General features: G+C 43.6%; 1 protein-coding gene across 2 annotated transcripts in view; it reads right to left on the bottom strand.

The window, feature by feature from the left end:
• The window catches only part of igf2bp1 (insulin-like growth factor 2 mRNA binding protein 1), a 103,701-nt gene that overhangs the window by 38,952 nt on the left and 43,149 nt on the right, over positions 1 to 21,600 (bottom strand). For both annotated transcript variants that reach the window (XM_033645701.2, XM_033645702.2), the window contains exon 3: positions 4,254 to 4,302. In XM_033645701.2, the coding sequence (XP_033501592.1) occupies positions 4,254 to 4,302 (49 nt within the window). The remainder of the gene's footprint in view (positions 1 to 4,253; positions 4,303 to 21,600) is intronic.

Raw genomic sequence — 21,600 nt, 5'->3', positions numbered from 1 at the left:
CTCTACATGGTCGCGCATTTACAATTCTCCTCTGCTCTCTGTATCGTGCACGGTAGACTTTCGCCCCGATGCACGCGCGCACACGCACACACACACACACACACAGACACATGCGCACACACACACAACCAATATGATTTTTTTTTTTTTAAACGTGGCCCAATTGTTGAAAAATGCACGCTAAAGTGCCCTTCTGGGAGCCAAAACGCATGCTAAAGTGCCCTCCTGGAAGCCAAAACGCATGCTAAAGTGCCCTCTTTGGAGCCAAAACGCATGCTTAAATGCCCTCTTGGTTGGCAAAACACACTAAACTGCCTTCGTCGTCGTCGTCGTCCTCCGCTTATCCGGGTCCGGGTCGCGGGGGCAGCAGCCTCAGCAAAGAAGCCCAGACAGTCCTCACTACCTCAGCAACTTCTGCCCCAGAAATTGGACGACCCGCCCCCGACACCCCTGTCTCTGCTTCCTCACTGGAATATGTGTTGGTGGGATTGAGGAGCTCCTCAAAGTATTCCTTCCACCACCCGACAATGCCCCCAGTTGACGTCAGCAGCTCCCCGCCTCCACTGTAAACAGTGTGAGCAAGTTGCCGCCTTCCCCCCCTGAGGCGCCGGACGGTTTGCCAGAACCTCTTTGGAGCCGATCGATAATCTTCCTCCATGTCCTCACCGAACTCCTCCCATGCCCGAGTTTTTGCCTCAACGACTGCCACTGCTGCGCTCCGCTTGGCCCGCCGGTACCCATCAGCTGCTTCCGGAGACCCACAGACCAACCATGCCCTGTAGGCCTCCTTCTTCAGCCTGACGGATTACCGCCGCGACTGGCCCCAGCGACCTTGCGGCCACAGCTCGCAACTGCCGCCTCGACAATGGCAGAGCGGAACAAGGCCCATTCGGACTCAAGGTCAAATGATACGACTACAAAGTCGATCATTGACCTGCGACCTAGGCTGTCCTGGTGCCACGTGCACCGATGGACATCCTTATGTTTGAACATGGTGTTAGTTATGGCCAAACTGCGACCCGCACAGAAGTCCAATAACTGAACACCACTCGGGTTCAGATCGGGCAGGCCGTTCCTCCCAATCACGCCCCTCCAGGTCCCGCTGTCATTGCCCACATGAGCGTTGAAGTCCCCCAGCAGAACAATGGAGTCCCCGGTCGGGGCACTATCCAGCACCCGTCCCAGGGACTCCAAAAAGGGTGGGTACTCTGAACTGTTTTTCGGTGCATAAGCACGGACAACAGTCAGGACCCGTTCCCCGACCCGAAGGCGCAGGGAAGCAACCCTTTCGTCTACCGGGGTAAACCCCAACGTACAGGCAGAGAGTCTGGGGGCTATCAGAAAGCCCACCCCGGCCCTCCGCCTCTCACCCGGAGCAACTCCAGCGAAGGAGAGAGTCCAACCCCTCTCAAGGACTTGGGTTCCAGAGCCGGAATTATGTGTCGAGGTGAGGCCGACTATATCTAGCCGGCAGCGCTCAACCTCTTCCACAAGCTCCGGCTCCTTCCCCGCCAGAGAGGTGACATTCCATGTCCCAAGAGCCAACTTCTGTAACCGAGGATCGGACCGCCAAGGCCCCCGCCTTGGTCTGCTGCCCAATCCACATTGTACCGAACCCTTCTGGATCCCTCTGCGGGTGGTGGGCCTGCAGGGGGACGAGCCCATGTAGCCGGTTCGGACCCCATCGGTGAAGGCCCGACCACCAGGCGTTCGCCCACGGGCCCCAACCCCAGGCCTGGCTCCAGGATGGGGCCCCGGTAACCCTCCGGGCCGGGTACACGTGTCCTTGTTTGTATCCATCATGAAGGGTCTTTTGAACCGTTCTTCGTCTGACCCTTTGCCCAGAACCAATCTGCCATGGGAAACCCTACCAGGGGCAAAATGCCCCCGAGAGCATAGCTCCCAGGGTCATTAGGGCACTCAAACTCCTCCACCACGATAAGGTGACGGTTCTCGGAGGAGCTAAACTGCCTTCTTGGCTGGTTAAAACATGATAAACTACCCTCTTGGGTGGTAAAAACATGTGCTTAAGTGCCCTCCTGGTTGCCAAAACACAACTGCTCTCTTGTGTTGAAAAATACACTAAACTCCAGAAAACTATTAGGACCAAGAAATACTATGAAACATTACTGTTGCAATGACTTTTATGTTGGGCCCTTTTTTGATCTATATCAAGCCAGAACTATATCTCACAGAACCAGTCTGGATTATCTGGTGCTAATATGGTGTTAAAATGCACTAGAATACAGAAAATGGCATCTACTTAATTGAAAATGTTCTGGGGGAGGACCCCCAGACCCCTCCAGGGATTTATTTCCTTCATACATCCATGTCTCTGTGTGTTCTTCGCAGTCCAACGTTGAATCTACACAGTTCTCGTGGATGCTGATCCTAACTACAAACTAACTTGAGTAGTCTGTCTAGTTAGTCTGTTTTAAGGCTATATAATGTGCCATTTGTATAACATATAAACATGTCTAAAGTGCCCTCGAAAACACACGAAACTTAGTGCCCTCTTCAGCACTGTATGTGCCCTTTTTTTTCTTTTCACCCCTGCCCTTCAAAAAGTCTGTGCACGCCACTGGAGTCATTTGACCTGCATGCGAATGCCGATATTAACTTTTCCCATTAAATATAAAACCCAGATGTAGTGGGTGTTAGGTTTTTATAATGCAGTGAGAAAGGGGCTTCAGAAACACATTGCACAGCCTGGCTGGAGATCGGCTGTTTCAACGGTGGAGATAACAGCACTACATTTGCAACATATCCTTATTCAACTGTTCGTATGATATCCAGGGCTGCCAACTTTTCAAAAGGCCTTGGAGTGAGATTCAGCGGGGCTGACAACAATTTTGTCGTTTAGGCCTACACAATAATACCTGTTAATATCACAGACAATTGTGTTTTAATACTTCAGTTTTCTTTTCTTTCCCAAATACAACAGGTAACCACAAAACCTTCATTAAACATAATGTGGCCTATTACACGGACATAAATTTATATTAAAAAATAAATGCTGTGTCGATATTAATGTAAATTTGTCTCTTGCATTTGTCATGAATCGTGTTTCTAATTTGCCTTGTTTTACATCATTTTAGTGTGGTGACTACCAAATGAACTCATAAGTGCAATTCCAATCACATAATTTCAATCACATAAACAAACAATTGCTCAGTTCTGCTAAATATGTCCATCAATGAGCATACGTTCAGTTAGCGCCCAAAATTTATGACAGCGGAATTTTTCGCCTATCTACTGCTTGCTCTGCCCAGCTGCTTGAAAGGATGGCTGCTGCAGCAATAGGCTACTATTTCAATTTAGCTGCTAACATAAAGTACTAATTTAAAGTAGTAATTTAGCATTTTTGACATTTACAAAGCTCTCCAAATGCCTTGACATGCTGTCACAACACATATAAGAAACTGAATGTAAGTTTTAAGATTATTCTTTGGGGCTTTTTCACCTTTAATGGATAGGACAGAGTGAGGGAATGACGTGTAATAAATGGTTGCAAGTCAGAACTTCAAAACTTTATTCTGACCAAAGAATATACAAACAAGACAGGGAGTAAAACAAGCGAGGCATCACCTCTGAAGGCTATATGGAGTGCCAGCACTATCCACTATGCTACCATCACCCCTAAATGTAAAGATTAAAAGCCTAACTACTTCACAACACACATGCCAACATACCTGGAGGTGAGAAATGCAAGAGTTGAACCATTTCTTATTCCTCTTCTTACTACAAGAAGGGCATCATTTGAGGTGGTAGTGGCCTAGTTATGTAAGGTGGCGCCACACCGTAAAGGAGTGGAACGACAACCAACATTTTTTTTTTTTTTGGAGTGAGAAATTGGAGGTGTGGGGTGAGACCGTGTGAAACCAACCAGTTGCGTGACTCTCACGAGAGTTGGCAGCTATGTGATATCCAAACAATAAGAGCTAAAGCAGAAACCTGCCTTACTATGTTTTTGACTGACTAGGTATGGAAGACGGGTTCAAATGTCCTTGTCAAGGTTTAGCTTGTTTTGCTAAGCTTTGCTGACTGGCCAATAATAAGACACACATGCCAGCCTGAGGACTTGATTTTGAATCCTATACCCAAACAGCAAAAAACATTAATTTCACCAAATGTAAAGAGGAGATGTGGTGGTGGGAATGTGATGTGGTGCCAGGCAGTGTGAAGTCCCAGTTACAGACAATTAATGATCACAGCAAGAAAAATATTACAGGAAACATGAAATACGAACTAACCTCCCACTGCAGGTGAGGTGGAATATTTCTTATCTGCAGTTTCCTGGTCCTGTTGAGAGAAAAAGAAAGAGACCATATTAGTGAGTTAAAGCATCTGCAAATAGAAAGAGAAGTATCTCCAACTTTAGGTCTCTGAGATAAAAATAAGGCTCGTGATGTAAGGAATCAAGAAAAACAGCATATCAGCTCAGTACACAAGAGAAGTACTGAGCTTGCATGGTCGGGGATGAGAGCAAGTGAGAGGAAAAATAGGCGAGAGACAAACAGGTGTCTTGAGAGGACAGTTTGTTTGATAAGAACACTAAATCAAAATGGTGTAGTAACACTCTGTCCATCAGCTGTGACTGGTTCAACTGGAGAGCTTTCTAAACACAGGGAATTGAATAGAAGTCCAACCACATTTGACCTGGTCATCTTCAACTGTTGCATCATACACATCCAGGTTGTGTGTCAAACTTGTTTTTTTTTGTTGACATCATTAAAGGGGGGAACTGAAATGTTTATTTTTGGTGTAACTTTTCTCTGTCAGTCAGGAAATTCACATTCAGACAAAACTGAAGTTATTGTTCTTCGCCCCAAACACCTCAGAAACTCTATCTGAAGATATACAGTAGTTTCTCTGTATGGCATTGCCCTGGCCTCTAGCACAACTGTAAGAAACCTTGGAGTAATATTTGCCCAAGATTTGTCTTTTAACTCCCATATAAAACAAACTTCACAGACTGTGTTCTTTCATCTGTGTAATATTTCAAAAATTAGGCCTATCCTGTCTCAAAAAGATGCAGAAAAATTGGTCCTTGCATTTGTTACCTCAAGGCTGGAATACTGTTATTCCCTATTTTCAGGTTGTTCTAACAACTTTTTAAAAAATCTATAGCTGATCCAGAATGTTGTGACACATGTACTGACAGGAACTAAGAAACGAGATCATATTTCTCCTGTTTTAGCTTCTCTGCACTGACTCCCTGTAAAATCCAGAATTGAATTTAAAATCCTACTGTTAACTTATAAAGCTCTAAATGGTCAAGCTCCATCATATCTTAGTGAGCTCATAGTGTCATATTATCCCACCAGAACACTGCGCTCTGAGAATGCAGGGTTACTCGTGGTCCCTAAAGTCTCCGAAAGTAGATCAGGAGCCAGAGCCTTCAGCTATCAGGCTTTTCTTTTGTGGAATCATCTTCCTGTTTCGGCCCAGGAGGCAGGCACAGTCTCCACATTTAAAAATAGACTTAAGACTTTCCTTTTTCATAAAGATTACAGTATAGTAAGGACTGACTCAGGCTAGACTTGGTCTGGCCCCTAGTTAGGCTGATATAGGCCTGCCAGGGTCCTCCTATGGCACACTGAGCCTCTTCTCTCCTTCCCCCAGTCAGATTCTGAAAAATTGGTTCGTCTTCACTTGCTAACATTCACGTCCTATGCACTTACTCGGCTTCTTCTCCGGTGTCTTTGTGCTCCACTGTCTCCACTGGTTCCCCCCAATTGCAGCTACATCTGGATAATATATACATGTATATATATATATATATATATATATATATATATATACATATATGCTACCAAAATACTAGTATTACTAGTATTATTATACTCTCTGTCTCTGTCTGTCTAAGTCTCTCTCTAACTCTCCCTCTCTTTTTGTATAATTTTGTCATATGGATTATTGTAAATTTATTATGTTGATCTGTTCTGTACGACATCTATTGCACATCTGTCCGTCCTGGAAGAGGGATCCCTCCTCAGTTGCTCTTCCTGAGGTTTCTACCATTTTTTCCCCATTAAAGGGTTTTTTTGGGGGAGTTTTTCCTTATCTGCTGTGAGGGCCTAAGGACGGAGGGATGTTGAATGCTGTAAAATCCTCTGAGGTAAATTGTGATTTCTGATATTGAGCTTTATAAATAAAATAAAATTAAACTGAACTGAAAATGATGCAAATGATGCATTCATCATTAATGCTCCAGAAAAGCAGCAATTAAAAGACACTTTCTTCCCAGAGTGGCACATCATACTTCCTTTATCTGTACAGTGTGTCCTGTGTGAGCCGCGGGTGTCAGTTGAAAGTGGGCACTTCAGCCTTTTTTTATTCATCTGAAAGCAGATGCTCCTTTCTAGTTTGTCTAAGGACAAAGGGACTGCAATAAAAACAGTTCTTATTGAGAGTAGACATTGTGGGCAAAAACAGGACACTTTACACATTGCACCTATCCTGGCATCTAGATTGACTTGAAATGAGTGCAACCCTTCAGTGATCAGGATTTCCAGCCAACACATATTTCATCACAAGGCATCAGTGTCATAGCTAATCAGGTTTGGGGTTCTGCTTGCTTGCTGTAACCACTGTAATCATGTACAAAACCCAAAACCAGTGAAGTTGGCACGTTATGTAAATCGTAGATAAAAACAGAATACAATGATTTGCAAATCCTTTTCAACTTATATTCAATTGAATACACTGCAAAGACAAGATGTTTAATGTTCAAACTGAGAAACTTTTTTTTTTTTTGCAAATAATCATTAACTTAGAATTTAAAGGCAGCAACACATTGCAAAAAAGTTGGCACAGGGGCCTTTTTACCACTGTGTTACATCGCCTTTCCTTTTAACGACACTCAGTAAACGTTTGGGAACTGAGGAGACCAATTTTTGAAGCTTTTCAGGTGGAACTCTTTCCCATTCTTGCTTGATGTACAGCTTAAGTTGTTCAACAGTCCGGGGTCTCCGTTGTCGTATTTTACGCTTCATAATGCGCCACACATTTTCAATGGGAGACAGGTCTGGACTACAGGCAGGCCAGTCTAGTACCCGCACTCTTTTACTATAGAGCCATGCTGTTGTAACACGTGCAGAATGTGGCTTGGCATTGTCTTGCTGAAATAAGCAGGGGCGTCCATGAAAAAGACGTTGCTTGGATGGCAACATATGTTGCTCCAAAACCTGTATGTACCTTTCAGCATTAATGGTGCCTTCACATATGTGTAAGTTGCCCATGCCTTGGGCACTAATACACCCCCTTACCATCACAGATGCTGGCTTTTGAACTTTGCGCCTATAACAGTCCGGATGGTTCTTTTCCTCTTTGGTCCGGAGGACACGACGTCCACAGTTTCCAAAAACAATTTGAAATGTGGACTCGTCAGACCACAGAACACTTTTCCACTTTGCATCAGTCCATCTTAGATGAGCTCGGGCCCAGCGAAGCCGGCGGCGTTTCTGGGTGCTGTTGATGAATGGCTTTCGCTTTGCATTGTAGAGTTTTAACTTGCACTTGCAGATGTAGCGACGAACTGTAGTTACTGACAGTGGTTTTCTGAAGTGTTCCTGAGCCCATGTGGTGATGTCCTTTACACACTGATGTCGGTTTTTGATGCAGTACCGCCTGAGGGATCGAAGGTCACAGGCATTCAATGTTGGTTTTCGGCCTTGTCGCTTACGTGCAGTGATTTCTCCAGATTCTCTGAACCTTTTGACGATATTACGGACCGTAGATGATGAAATCCCTAAATTTCTTGCAATAGCTCGTTGAGGAATGTTGTTCTTAAACTGTTCGACAATCAGCTCACGCATTTGTTCACTAAGTGGTGACCCTCGTCCCATCCTTGTTTGTGAATGACTGAGCATTTCAGGGAAGCTGCTTTTATACCCAATCATGGCACCCACCTGTTCCCAATTAGCCCATTCACCTGTGGGATGTTCCAAATAAGTGTTTGATGAGCATTCCTCAACTTTCTCAGTCTTTTTTGCCACTTGTGCCAGCTTTTTTGAAACATGTTGCAGGCATCAAATTCCAAATGAGCTAATATTTGCAAAAAATTACAAAGTTTACCTGTTCGAACATTAAGTAACTTGTCTTTGCAGTGTATTCAATTGAATATAGGTTGAAAAGGATTTGCAAATCATTGTATTCTGTTTTTATTTATGGTTTACACAACATGCCAACTTCACTGGTTTTGGGTTTTGTATGTGTGTATGTTTTCTTGGCTATGTCTTGTCCTTCATCGCTTCACAGTTGCTTATGGGCGTCCTCAATATTGACCCTCCTTCCATTTAGCATTCAATACTTTAGGAACACAAAGCAGGCCTTCGTCATTCTGTTACCTCCTTGGGGTTTGATTCTTGTAATCTTGAGAACTCCCATGTATGTATTGTTCAGTGGCAGGAGGATTTAATCAGTTGTGGTATGTCTTTATTGGTCCCCTTCTGATAAGTTGTTGTGAAGGGAAAACACATTCTGAACTGCTCTATCTCTGAAGTACAAAACTAAGTTGTCTTACTGAAAATAGTGCATGTAAAGGAAACAATATTTTAATTTGTAACATGGCTCAGTCCCACAAAAGATTAGACCTAGGAATATGTGTCTCGGTGATTGGAACAGAGTTGAAACTAAATGATGCTCAGGATTCAGACTGTTACAAATCCTGAGCCCATCCCTACACAGGACAATTTTCCATCTGTTGCATTAGAGCTGCACCTTTGACCCTAGTCCTTCTTACTGAAGCTGCTATATTGAAATGTGAAAGAGTGCAGCCTTCCATCTTTACCACTCTTAATCCAATCCCACACCCCACCCAACTGAGCATCAATAGCCCTAATTCCCAACAACAACCAACCCCCATCTCCATCTCCCATACCAAACCCCACCCAAACCCCCAGGAGGCTCCAGCACAGATGAATAGTCTTTTGTGCATCTGAAATACCTGACATCCCCCACCAAAAAAAAAAAAAATTAAAAATTAAAAATTGAAAAGTCCTTTGATCCTTGATCAAAGCTTAGCTATAATCACTTACTCCATCCCCCTGCCTGCCTAAAACACACCTGTTCTCCACATACTTCTGCTGTGTACATCAAAACTTGCGGACACACACATGCTAAGTCCCACCTTCTCAACCACATCAGCTCCCCATTATCCTCTCCAATGCCCCAGCATCCCTCCATCACACCCACACATACATCCCAACCCCCATCCAGCCCCCAACAGTGAACTTGTTTGACCCCTACCGTTGCCGCCTGCCAACCCACTGCCTATCCCATTGGCTGAAACCATGGCAACAGGTTAGGAATGGGTGGGCAAAGAAGCTGGATGGGTGGAAATATGGACAATAGAACAACATGCTTCGCATTTTCTTACATGGTCATTCACTCATGTGTTTTCATTTGAAACATCTTTGACTTTTATCTACATGGTAGTGGCCTGTTCACCCTGTGTCAACCTGAGCAGGTTGTGCTCTAATGGACTCCATGTTCTAATGGTACATATACCTGAAAATGACAAACAGTGGAGCAGAAGTGAGTCATTATCAAAATTGCACCACTCAACAAGAAAGAAATGCAACATCCTCCTCCATGGCTTACTGTTGATATGCAAAGATCGAAACAGTTTGCCAATAAATCTTGAAAATGTCCAACGTAAAAACTGGAGCTGTTGAGGTTCCCTCAGCTGTGAAGGTATTAAATCCATGCTCAGCTCAAGCCTCCAGCAGAACAAAGGATTGAAGAGAAAGACGGGAAGAAGGAAAAGAGGCCAAGATAATGAAAAGAGTGGTCCTCAATAAGCAAAGAAAGGCTTTGCCTCTAGGAGGGGTCAAAGGCCAAGGGTTAGAGCACTTTAGATCAGACAGATGGGGCTGTGGGACTACAGCGAGGCATGCCTCTGTGTAGGGAGTTATCTTACGCTTTCATATACAGTACAGGCCAAAAGTTTGGACACACCTTCTCATTCAATGCGTTTTCTTTATTTTCATGACTATTTACATTGTAGATTCTCACTGAAGGCATCAAAACTATGAATGAACACATGTGGAGTTATGTACTTAACAAAAAAAGGTGAAATAACTGAAAACATGTTTTATATTCTAGTTTCTTCAAAGTAGCCACCCTTTGCTCTGATTACTGCTTTGCACACTCTTGGCATTCTCTCAATGAGCTTCAAGAGGTAGTCACCTGAAATGGTTTCCACTTCACAGGTGTGCCTTATCAGGGTTAATTAGTGGAATTTCTTGCTTTATCAATGGGGTTGGGACCATCAGTTGTGTTGTGCAGAAGTCAGGTTAATACACAGCCGACAGCCCTATTGGACAACTGTTAAAATTCATATTATGGCAAGAACCAATCAGCTAACTAAAGAAAAACGAGTGGCCATCATTACTTTAAGAAATGAAGGTCAGTCAGTCCGGAAATTGCAAAAACTTTAAATGTGTCCCCAAGTGGAGTCGCAAAAACCATCAAGCGCTACAACGAAACTGGCACACATGAGGACCGACCCAGGAAAGGAAGACCAAGAGTCACCTCTGCTTCTGAGGATAAGTTCATCCGAGTCACCAGCCTCAGAAATCGCAAGTTAACAGCAGCTCAGATCAGAGACCAGATGAATGCCACACAGAGTTCTAGCAGCAGACCCATCTCTAGAACAACTGTTAAGAGGAGACTGCGCGAATCAGGCCTTCATGGTCAAATAGCTGCTAGGAAACCACTGCTAAGGAGAGGCAACAAGCAGAAGAGATTTGTTTGGGCCAAGAAACACAAGGAATGGACATTAGACCAGTGGAAATCTGTGCTTTGGTCTGATGAGTCCAAATTTGAGATCTTTGGTTCCAACCACCGTGTCTTTGTGAGACGCAGAAAAGGTGAATGGATGGATTCCACATGCCTGGTTCCCACTGTGAAGCATGGAGGAGGAGGTGTGATGGTGTGGGGGTGTTTTGCTGGTGACACTGTTGGGGATTTATTCAAAATTGAAGGCACACTGAACCAGCATGGCTACCACAGCATCCTGCAGCGACATGCCATCCCATCCGGTTTGCGTTTAGTTGGACGATCATTTACTTTTCAACAGGACAATGACCCCAAACACACCTCCAGGCTGTGTAAGGGCTATTTGACCAAGAAGGAGAGTGATGGAGTGCTGCGGCAGATGACCTGGCCTCCACAGTCACCGGACCTGAACCCAATCGAGATGGTTTGGGGTGAGCTGGACCGCAGAGTGAAGGCAAAGGGGCCAACAAGTGCTAAACACCTCTGGGAACTCCTTCAAGACTGTTGGAAAACCATTTCAGGTGACTACCTCTTGAAGCTCATCAAGAGAATGCCAAGAGTGTGCAAAGCAGTAATCAGAGCAAAGGGTGGCTATTTTGAAGAAACTAGAATATAAAACATGTTTTCAGTTATTTCACCTTTTTTTGTTAAGTACATAACTCCACATGTGTTCATTCATAGTTTTGATGCCTTCAGTGAGAATCTACAATGTAAATAGTCATGAAAATAAAGAAAACACATTGAATGAGAAGGTGTGTCCAAACTTTTGGCCTGTACTGTACAACCAAAACTTCCAGTTAATGGCAAACAGTCTATATGTGTTCATAACATCTACACCTACCCTACATGTAATCTTGTGCACTGTCAGGCAACACTAACTCCTCTACCTTATCATCTGCAGAATGATCCACACTTACAACCACAGCAACAGAGACATGGCGCTAATTGATAATTACACCTCTACTGCAAGACTAATTGCAGTTGCAGCAGCAACTGTAATACCCCATTTCCACCAAAATGAAAGCATATATGTGTTGTTTTTTTTAAATCCGAGAAAACCCGCTAAAAATATGTGATAGATTCCTTTCACTAGCCAGTAGAGCAGAGCTGAGTACAGGGCTCTGCAGCAGATGAATATGCCTTTCTGTGTTTTTTTTTTTTTTTCCGGTGTGTCATGTTTGATGCACAGACAGGCTGGAAAACAGATAAGTAAACAGTAGAAGGCAGCATGGAGGCCTGGGAAAGCATTACAGTGATTACAGTGTTTGAGTGCTGCTTAGGCAGAGGCAGGTGTTTTTTTTTATGTGGTGTATCATTGCATCTCGCAGGTAAAAGGACTAAAATTATCGCATTCACCAAGATGTTGTGTTTCCATCAATGTCGATCGGAGCCAGAGCCAATAAATACCTGTGACTACTACAGAGTAATTTGACTCGGGTGTGAATGTCGACTGTAACCTTTCCCATTACATTAAAAAGCCAGATATTAGCAGGTGTTAGGTTTTTTGTGCAAGGGGCTGTAGTAAAGGAGTGAGCTTACTAATGCTGAGGGAGGGAAATAAATGGCTAAATAATATGATGGGTTTTTTTTTGTATTGTGTTGTATACCTAATCTTTCCAAGTTGTAAGCAACTCATTATATCTCTCATTTACTGTATAAGACAAAGTGGTACATACAGTGGAGTGGTTGAGGCAGTAGTAGGACTGCACAATTATGACCAAAATGATAATTATGATTATTTTGATAAATATTGAGATCACAACTATGTATACAATTAACTTTTTTTCACTTTTAAATCAGCAGCACTGCTTTTACTTCCATATTGTGCTATATTTCTGCTAATTGATAAATACATCAAAATGATACTTAAAATAAGGGGAGGAGAGTGGGGTATGATGACCCACCCCCTCTTCCTAGGCAACTGTGCACATTTGTTGTCATGTGACGATAAATTCAGGAAGCACCCATCATTTCTATATGGCTGTGATGAAGAGAAGCAGATGGTATTGGTATAAGTACATATTTACACATACAATCAGTTTTTTGCTTTCAGCATGTCATGTTATGTCAAAGCTAATTCATCCAAGTCTATAAATGTGTATTATATGTGTTGGTGATCTGTATATAACCATGTGAATCATTTAGCCAAAGATTAGCCAAGAATTGCTAAGCTGGCCATTTTTTTGCCAATATGGCAGCTATGGGGAAAATTGAGCCAAATGCTGTAGGGTAAATTTAGCCAGTTCTCCAACTTAACCTACCACATGGCACTGAAGTTAAACACAGCCTCCAAGGTATAAAATGGTATTTCAATATTATATCACAAAATCACTTTGATTTATCATATGTTAAACATTATAGAAAAGCTATCAAACCAAGAACCTACACAAGAACCAATCTGGGCTACTACTGTCCTTGTCCCAGTGTTGAGGTTTTGTTTTAAACAGCTATCTGATCATTATGTGCATGTGAATGTGTGTGTATATATATATATGTATACATACATGTGTGTGTATGTATATATGCATGTGTATGTGCATACATGTATATCATATCCTATCAAACTGAGTTAAAAGGTAGTCAAGAGCACCAACATCTAGGCATAATTACTGTGTGTTGAGTTGTATTAGCAATATATTATCAATATATAATCAGTATATTACCACTGTGTCATCAGTACATTACTACTGCATCATCATCATGATATTACTGTGTGAATATAAAAGAAAAAGCCAAGCAAGATCCAAATATAATAGTAGAATGAAGCCCCTATAGTAAAAGCATGCCAGGAGAAGGAGGGGCAGCTTCAAGCATAGAGAGTACTAGGGCCCACTGGCAGGCTAATAGACACCGTAGTACATATACGGCCTGGGAAACACACCTCACCCCGAGGACAGTCCAAGCACCAGCAACATACACACCAACTCAGACCTGGAAATACATGAAGGGAGGGGTTAAGATAAGGGAAGACAAAAACTGCTGAAGTTAACACTTTTGAGAAAAACAACCCGCCCAACCAGTTTTAACTGGTTTGAGGGGGGTTTCCAGGGGCCTTTCAGGGGTCAAGTGACGTAGAAGTGATGTTGTGACTAATATAAATTAGAAAAAATAAGAGTAGTTCTACACATATGATTGGTTAAAAACTTGAGAAACTGAGAAGAGAGAGAAAGAGACAGAGTATTAAGGTCAGTGCCGAGGCCTTTTGAGTTCAGTTCTTGGTCTGGACCACCAACTCAGATACGATGTCATCTCTGAATAAATAAACCTTCTTGCATTGGGCTTCTGATCAGCTTCCTGGTTTTTCGTCAGAGTGCTCTGAACTTTCTTTGGTTTTATTGGAAGCAAGTTTTACTGAATTTTGACCAACACCACAGACCATTTTTTGGTTCAAGGGCAGCAAATTAATCCACAAGACCAGTATACAAGCACAGGAGGGGAATCGATTTACTGAGTATGTCTGACTCCACTACAATAGGTGGCGATATGCCACCCTTTAATCGTGTTGGTTCTAGAACTTCTTCCGGTTGACCTATTACATCACAGACCAGATCTAAAACGCTGCCTTTTTTCTTTGCTTTACTCCAAAGAAATGCTGTCAGCTCCCATTAGAAATGTAAAGAAACAATATTCCTGCTCCCAACAACTGGAAAAAGGTTTTATCAGGGAGGGTGTGCAGGAAATTATAGGAGTTAGTAGGTCTGCAAAGGCTAACTTATTTCGTCTAGCTAAATATAGTAGAATGAGTTATATTATTTTAGGTAGAGATTTGTTCAAGAATTTTAAAGCATACTGCCATCCCTCCTTACTTTTTTCCCTGCCAAACACTTGTTTTATTATATGTGACAAGACAACTCATTTTTTCAAATACATGGGCCAGACATGGCCATCAAAGAGGCCTCGGGGGTCTGGCACCGCGTAGTTCCTCGGGATCTTGTTCACGAGTGAGGGTAGGATGGAGCGGGAGATTGACAGGCGGATTGGGGCGGCGGATTGGGGCGGATTGGGGCGGCGTCAGCAGTGATGCAGGTGCTTAACCGGTCTGTTGTGGTGAAGAGGGAGCTTAGCCAAAAAACGAAGCTCTCGATTTACCAGTCAATCTACGTTCCAACCCTCACCTATGGTCACGAGCTCTGGGTAGTGGCCGGAAGAACGAGATCGCGAGTACAAGCAGCCGAAATGAGTTTCCTCCGCAGGGTGGCTGTGCTCAGCCTTAGAGATAGAGTGAGGAGCTCAGACATCCGGGAGGGACTCGGAGTAGAGCTGCTGCTCCTCCACATCAAGAGGAGCCAGTTGAGGTGGTTCGGGCATCTGGTAAGGATGCCTTCCAGACGCCTCCCTTGGGAGGTGTTTCGGGCATGTCCTTGGGGCTGCCCCAGGACACACTGGAGGGACTACAACATCCGGCTGGCCTGGGAACGCCTCGGGGTTCCCAAGGAAGAGCTGACAGAAGTGGCGGGGGAGAGGACTGTCTGGGCTTCTTTGCTGAGGCTGCTGCCCCCGCGACCCGGATAAGCGGAGGACAACGAGTACGAGTATTGTTTTTTTGCTACTCAAAACTACATTGGCTGTCCACTTAATTTGCATGACTATCCTCATTTAACAGAAATTTTTACAATCATTTCACCAAAGGTAATTGTTAAAAGATTCATGGTATTAAACATTATTTGGTTGGTTTGATGTTGTTTGAGTTCACTTTAAGGAAAGAAATAAGACTAAACAACAACAGCTGTTTGGGCTCTAGTTTCCCGGCGCAGCGCAGGGTGGCGAACCCCGCGCAGAGGTAGTTTCGAGCAGCGCAACCCGAGGTGCACTCAGTTTGGTAGTTTAGCAGACCGAGGTGCGCTGAGATGGGTGTGGCGGCGCAGCAGGGGGAGGTGTCGACAGATCCAGCTTGGCGCAGTGACAGTTTCGGCCAAAAGGCTTCGCCGAAGGTGCGCTAAAAGCTCGCCATCTGAAACCAGGTCTACTGTCAGCGCAGGCAGAGCGCAGCCGGTGTAAGCCGAAGTTTGGCTGACCGGCGGACAGTGCGCACACGTCACCAAAACCTCACAGGCAGGTTTCCAGAATATCAGGCACATTAACAATGCTATAAATACCCAAAAAACCACTATTCAATGCAACTATCTGCAATCAGCACATAAATGTATCTCTATATCGACTGTCCCGTCACATCTGATGTCAGATCAAAGGGGTTTGGCACCGTTTGGCACATTTGGCACGCGTAATGGAAACCCAACCTGATTTGATTAACACAGCCTGCAAACTAATAAGTTCACATCCCTCTCAGCCAACCACAAAGAGCCACAGCATCAGATAGGGAGTATATATTCAGCATCTGTCATCTTAGAAAAGTCAAAAGAAAAGAAACAGAGTGGGACTACGAGAGAGAAAGCGCGTGCACGCACGAGAGAAATGCAACATTGATTTACAATTGTGGTGACCTCCTCCCAGGCTACCTTTGCATCATCAGCCCGTGGAGGTCTGCTCGCAGTTCCGTATATTCGGACACTGCGAGCTTCGACCTCCCGGACCAAAACATCAGTTTCCTTCTGGGAGGAGTTTGGCTGTCTGACGCTGCTGCTCTCTTCTGCAATGGCGAATTGAGTAAACTCTCATTACGCCTTCGCGCGGCGCATTTAAGGGCAAGGAGAGGGGCTCATTTGATTGGTGTGATGTGTGTAAAACCCACTCCACGCCTTCTCTCCTCCCTCTTTCCGACTTGCGCCGGTACGAGGGACGGAGGTGGGAAAGAGGAGTAGCTGCGCCAGGGCGCACGGTGTGCCAAACTTACAAAATCCGCCTGGCCACACCCAGTTGGCGAAGCGCAGGTGCGCTGCGCCCCCGCCGCGCCCCGGTCTGCGAAACTAGAGCCCTTTATGTCTAACTGTTTAGATTAGTTTGCCAAAATTAGCAGCAGTACCTGCACACAGTGATTCCATCAGCAGCAAAGGGAGGTGGACAGAGGACAGGAGACAGTGGCTGATCTCTGTTTTCATTCTTACTAAACTTCACTCAATAGCCTGTATTGATTTATTTTATTAACATTTTAGAGTTGTTTCCACTGAGATATTATTAAGTTTATATAGCGACTTGGTTTTCTAGAGACGTTCAAACTGGTGTTGTGCTTATAAGAGCTGCAACACCAATGTTTACAACAACAATGTGTGTATCACAGTATAGTTAGCAATGCTGGTCTTAAGATGATTACATGTGAGACAGCTGAAACAAAGTATAAGATGAAAAGTCAGTGGGAAGTGTTCCCGGCAGTCTAGTGGGACAATGCACATAAACACAACACATATAATAACATACACAGTAACGTGGGTATGAAACAATTCAGCACCACATAGTTTAATATCATCCAAAGTCTTAGATCAAATAATATTATGATTTGTTTGAGGAACAATGTGTGTTGGCACTATCTTAGCACTCCTAGTGGGAATTTCCAATGCAAAAGGCATGTTTGATGGGTTTGACTGACACTGCTGTGGATTTATTTGCTGCCCTCGAACTAAAAATCGTGGTGGTGGTCAAAATTCAGTTAAACTTGCTTCCAATAATATCAAAGAAAGCACTGACCTTAATACTCGGTCTCTCTCTCTCTCTCTCCTGCTCACTTTCTTAAGTTTTTTAACCAATCATATGTGTAGAATTACCCTCATTTTCAAGTCATATACATCACAACATCACTTCTATGTCACTTGACCCCTGACAGACCCCTAAAACCAGTTAAAACCGGTTGGGGGGCCTTCCTTCTAAAAAGTGTCAACCTCAGCACTTTACATCTTCCATATCTTATCTCATCCCCCCTTTGATGTATCCCAATCATCCAAGTCTGAGTTAGTGTGTATGTTGCAGGTGCTTGGACTGGCCTCAGGGTGCGTGTATGTCCCAGGTCTTGCATGGTGTCTATTAGCCTGCAGTGGACCCTGGTGTCTGTTATCCAAGCTGCCCCTCCTTCTCCTGGCTAGCTTTTACTATAGGGGCTTCATTCTACTATTATATTTGGATCTTGCTTGGCTTTTTCTTTTAAAGTCACACAGTGATAACAGATTGATGATGCAGCAGTAATGTATTAATAACACAGTGTTACTATATTGATTATATATTGAAAATTTGACTCAACACACAGTGATTATGCATAGATTTTGGTGATCTTGACTACCTTTTAACTCAATTTGATAGGGTATGATATGTACATGTATATATATGTATATATATGTATAGATAGATAGATAGATAGATAGATATTTATATTTATATTCAGTCTAACAGACATGAAGATGCTGTGGCTGGATCAGCCTGACTCTGACACAGTAAAAAGAAAATGAAGCATGTACAAACTGTTCACACTGACTGCTACACAAGTGCTCAGATCCACAGTTTCATGGCACCAAGCATTAGCTGCACAAAGGTCTCAAGCAACCTCACCAACAAACCACAGTGCCTTCCAGCCACACAGAACATCAGCATTACAGACACAATAAAACAAAGTGAAAGAACACTACAATGTTTAAGGTTGAAGGCAAACTTCCTCTGTGAATCACAGCACTTTCCCTGTCAGTCACAGTATAAAGGCTAAAAATTAAAGTGTAAAATTACCAATTTGTCTGGACTGTTTCTTGATACACTTTTTTTTAAATATAAAACAAGCAAGATAAAACACATCCATAAGTGAGCTTTAGAAATGTTACCTTTGAACAGAGCCAGGCTAGCTGTTTTCCCTGTTTCCAGTTTTAATGCTAAGCTAACCAGCTGCTGCCTGTAACCTTAGGCCGTGACACAGCAAGCCAATGGTTAGCCATCAGTCAATGTTGGGTCGTTGGTGAGCATCTGTTGCCCTCGTTGGTGCGGTGCGTCCCGCACTGTTGGCCCTCATTTGCTTCTTCTTTGGCCGATTCAGCATGTTGAACTGGTGTCAGCAGAGCACAGCCCGTCGGTGAATGAAAATCACTCTGATTGGCAGTTCAGCTCAGCCCACTGGCACTGGCACACAGTAAATATGCCCTTATCTTTCAGCACTGGGTTGTGTTGTTGATATGCTAACTGGCTAAATTGTCTTGGTCATTATTTTGGTCTTACAATTTCCCTTTTGTTTGCTGGTGTAGAAAAGTTTTTCCTCTCATGTAGGCACAGAATGTACATGTTGGTTGGTTGTCAGCTGTGTCATCTGTCATCTTGCAATATGTGCTTGTGCAACTTTTTGGCTGAGACACAGTGACGTCAGACGATGCAGCAGGAGGCCCTCATCGCTGCTAGTTCTCTGAAGTTGATTTGGTGCATCTGGGCCTTTAGACATTTCACCTTTGGACAGTGCTGGGCTAGCTGTTTCCCTGTTTCCAGTCTTAATACTAAGCTGCTGTCTGTAACCTTATATCAAATGGCTAGACATGAGAGCTGGATCAATCTTCTTTTCTAACTCTCCACAAGAAGGCAAATGTTTCCCAAAATATCCAACTGTTACTTTAAAACTGCCCTTTTAAGAAGCAGCAAAAGGATAATTATGTGACTGTAGTTTTTTTACTGCTCTGGCCTCATCTTCTACTGACAAGGCACATGAAACAAATATACAGACCCTGGTATACAGTATAGCCATTACCTGCTACCATCACAAACCCCTCAAGATACAGCTTGCTCTCAAATATCACCTAGTACAAAGCAATGATGGCTATGAGCTCAAAGAGCACAGAAGTGCAGGGGGTTAATATTCTATACGTGCTATCTAGCCAGCATAAAATCACAGATGAATTTTTTACTGCTAAAAGTTAGGAACAAGTGGGTTGAGGCAACCAAACACCATCATACAGCGGACATACCCTTGTTACCAGCCAAATTCCTATCATATAATCCAATCTACCTGTCATCCATACCATCAGCTAAATACCATCATAACTCTACCCACTGACCCTTCCAACAATCCTCACCATCATCACTGTGGTTTCTGGACTGCTGAGTTGGCCACTTCAGCAGGTACATTAGATACTGCATGAATGAATATTGGTGTAGTGAGGAGGGAGTCAGGTAAAAAAAAAAGAAGAAAAACCTGTAGGATGCAAAGTCCTCTGTTTGATTCTACTATTATATCCACATACAGCAGTTTGTGTGTTATACACAAATTATTGGCTCATGATAATGTAGGATATGTACGTATTATGGTGCATTAGTTTTCGTAATAAATTGTACAAACAATAAATAAGAAAATCCTACAGGTGATACAGGTGATACATGTGCAAAGCATCAATCAAAAAGTCTGGTTCATTAAAAAGTCACATCCATCTGTTAAGAAGATGCATTACAGAAATGATACACCACAATACACCACCAAGAGGCACAGGGGGCTGATTGTACTATTTTTATTAGGTGATTCTGCACCCCCTCCAAATAGTCATAGCAGTTCAGGAAACATTTCCTCTTTGGGACGTTGCGTAATATTTATGTGTAAACATGAAACCAAAGAGTCCAAAGTGTCATATTTGCTCAAGGATGCCAAGTGTGTCCAACTGCATCTCATCTCTGTAGTTTTGATTCTTTTTTCTCTGTTGCCTCCTTCCCACACCTGTATGCATCTCTCCATTTTCCTTTTTCCATTCCTTCTTCCCCTCTTGTCCCTCTCCTAGAGTTTTTACTCAAAGTCTTACCCTGGTGCTGAAGGCTAGAGAGAAAATTCCAATGGATGTAACACTGTTTGAGAGCTTTAAATAGACAGCAATGACAGGAGAAGGAAGTATGGGGTGGAAGGAGGAGGAAAACAAGAGGAGGTGGTGGGATCAGGGATGAGGGAGAAGAGGAGGAGGAGGCACTGCTTCCATGCTGGCTATACCGTGCAGAGCGCGTCACTCAGTGGAAGAGAGTGTGTACTGCCAGCTGTAAACATGTGGAAATGCAGGAGTGTGAAAAAGAATGATGAGGGAAAACAGCAAATGTATTTTTAAAGGGCAAGTTCACACTGAGTATGTCACTTATTGATGTCTGACAGCTGACGCCACAGTCAGTAGATGTCAAGAGTAAAGAGTAGTGGTGACAGCACTTGCCACACAACCCCTCTCTTTCTTCTTCCATTTCCAGTCTGCCTCTTCTCTATCAACTATCCAATGTAACTGAAATGTGATAATGTAACAGAACTGACAATGGGCTCTCATTTTTCACCTCCGTGCAGCCCTTACAAACGGTACCATTCACTGCCACCTGGGCAAATCCCCAAACCACTTCTTTATTATTTTGTTGCTGTCCCCTCGTATAAAAGAAACATGTCTTGACTCTGCAGACTGTGGCAAGTCGTGAATTGAGTGGACTGTGTGGAGTATAGTCAGGCAGTCACTTAGTTTTGGTATTTGTTAGTTTGCCGAATGGGTTGGCACTGTTGTTTTCCCAGCTACAAACACACTTGCAGACTGCACAGCTTTATAGGGAACCTAGAAGTTAGGCTCCAGTGGTTACATGCATCAGGCCAACTGGACCATGATCTCACGCCTACACCTGGAGTTTGCATTTTTCCCAGGATTGTTTCTGCAGTCTCACAGTAGTGGATATGGGTTCCACTAAAGTGCCCTTGCAGAAAAGCAAAGGAATGCCAAACCTTGCTCTACCAGTGCTGACAACAGGACCACTGTCACAACAGTTGTGCCTACTGCCAGCAACTCTGCAGCATCTTGAGCTGAGTGTACAGATAGTATGTTTGTAGTTCCAGCAGCATTGGCTTATATTGCTGAAGTTAGGTTACCTTGACAGCTAAACTAGGGTGCTGTTGTGTCATGTTATTGCAGAGTTTAAATCCATGTGTATGTCCAATGCCCAACCTTATCTAGCTGCCTTATC

Source organism: Epinephelus lanceolatus, chromosome 18, assembly GCF_041903045.1.
Source record: "Epinephelus lanceolatus isolate andai-2023 chromosome 18, ASM4190304v1, whole genome shotgun sequence".
In the NCBI taxonomy this organism is placed as follows: domain Eukaryota; kingdom Metazoa; phylum Chordata; class Actinopteri; order Perciformes; family Serranidae; genus Epinephelus; species Epinephelus lanceolatus.
Note: the sequence above shows the minus strand (reverse complement) of the source record. Positions and strands in the feature narration are given on the sequence as shown.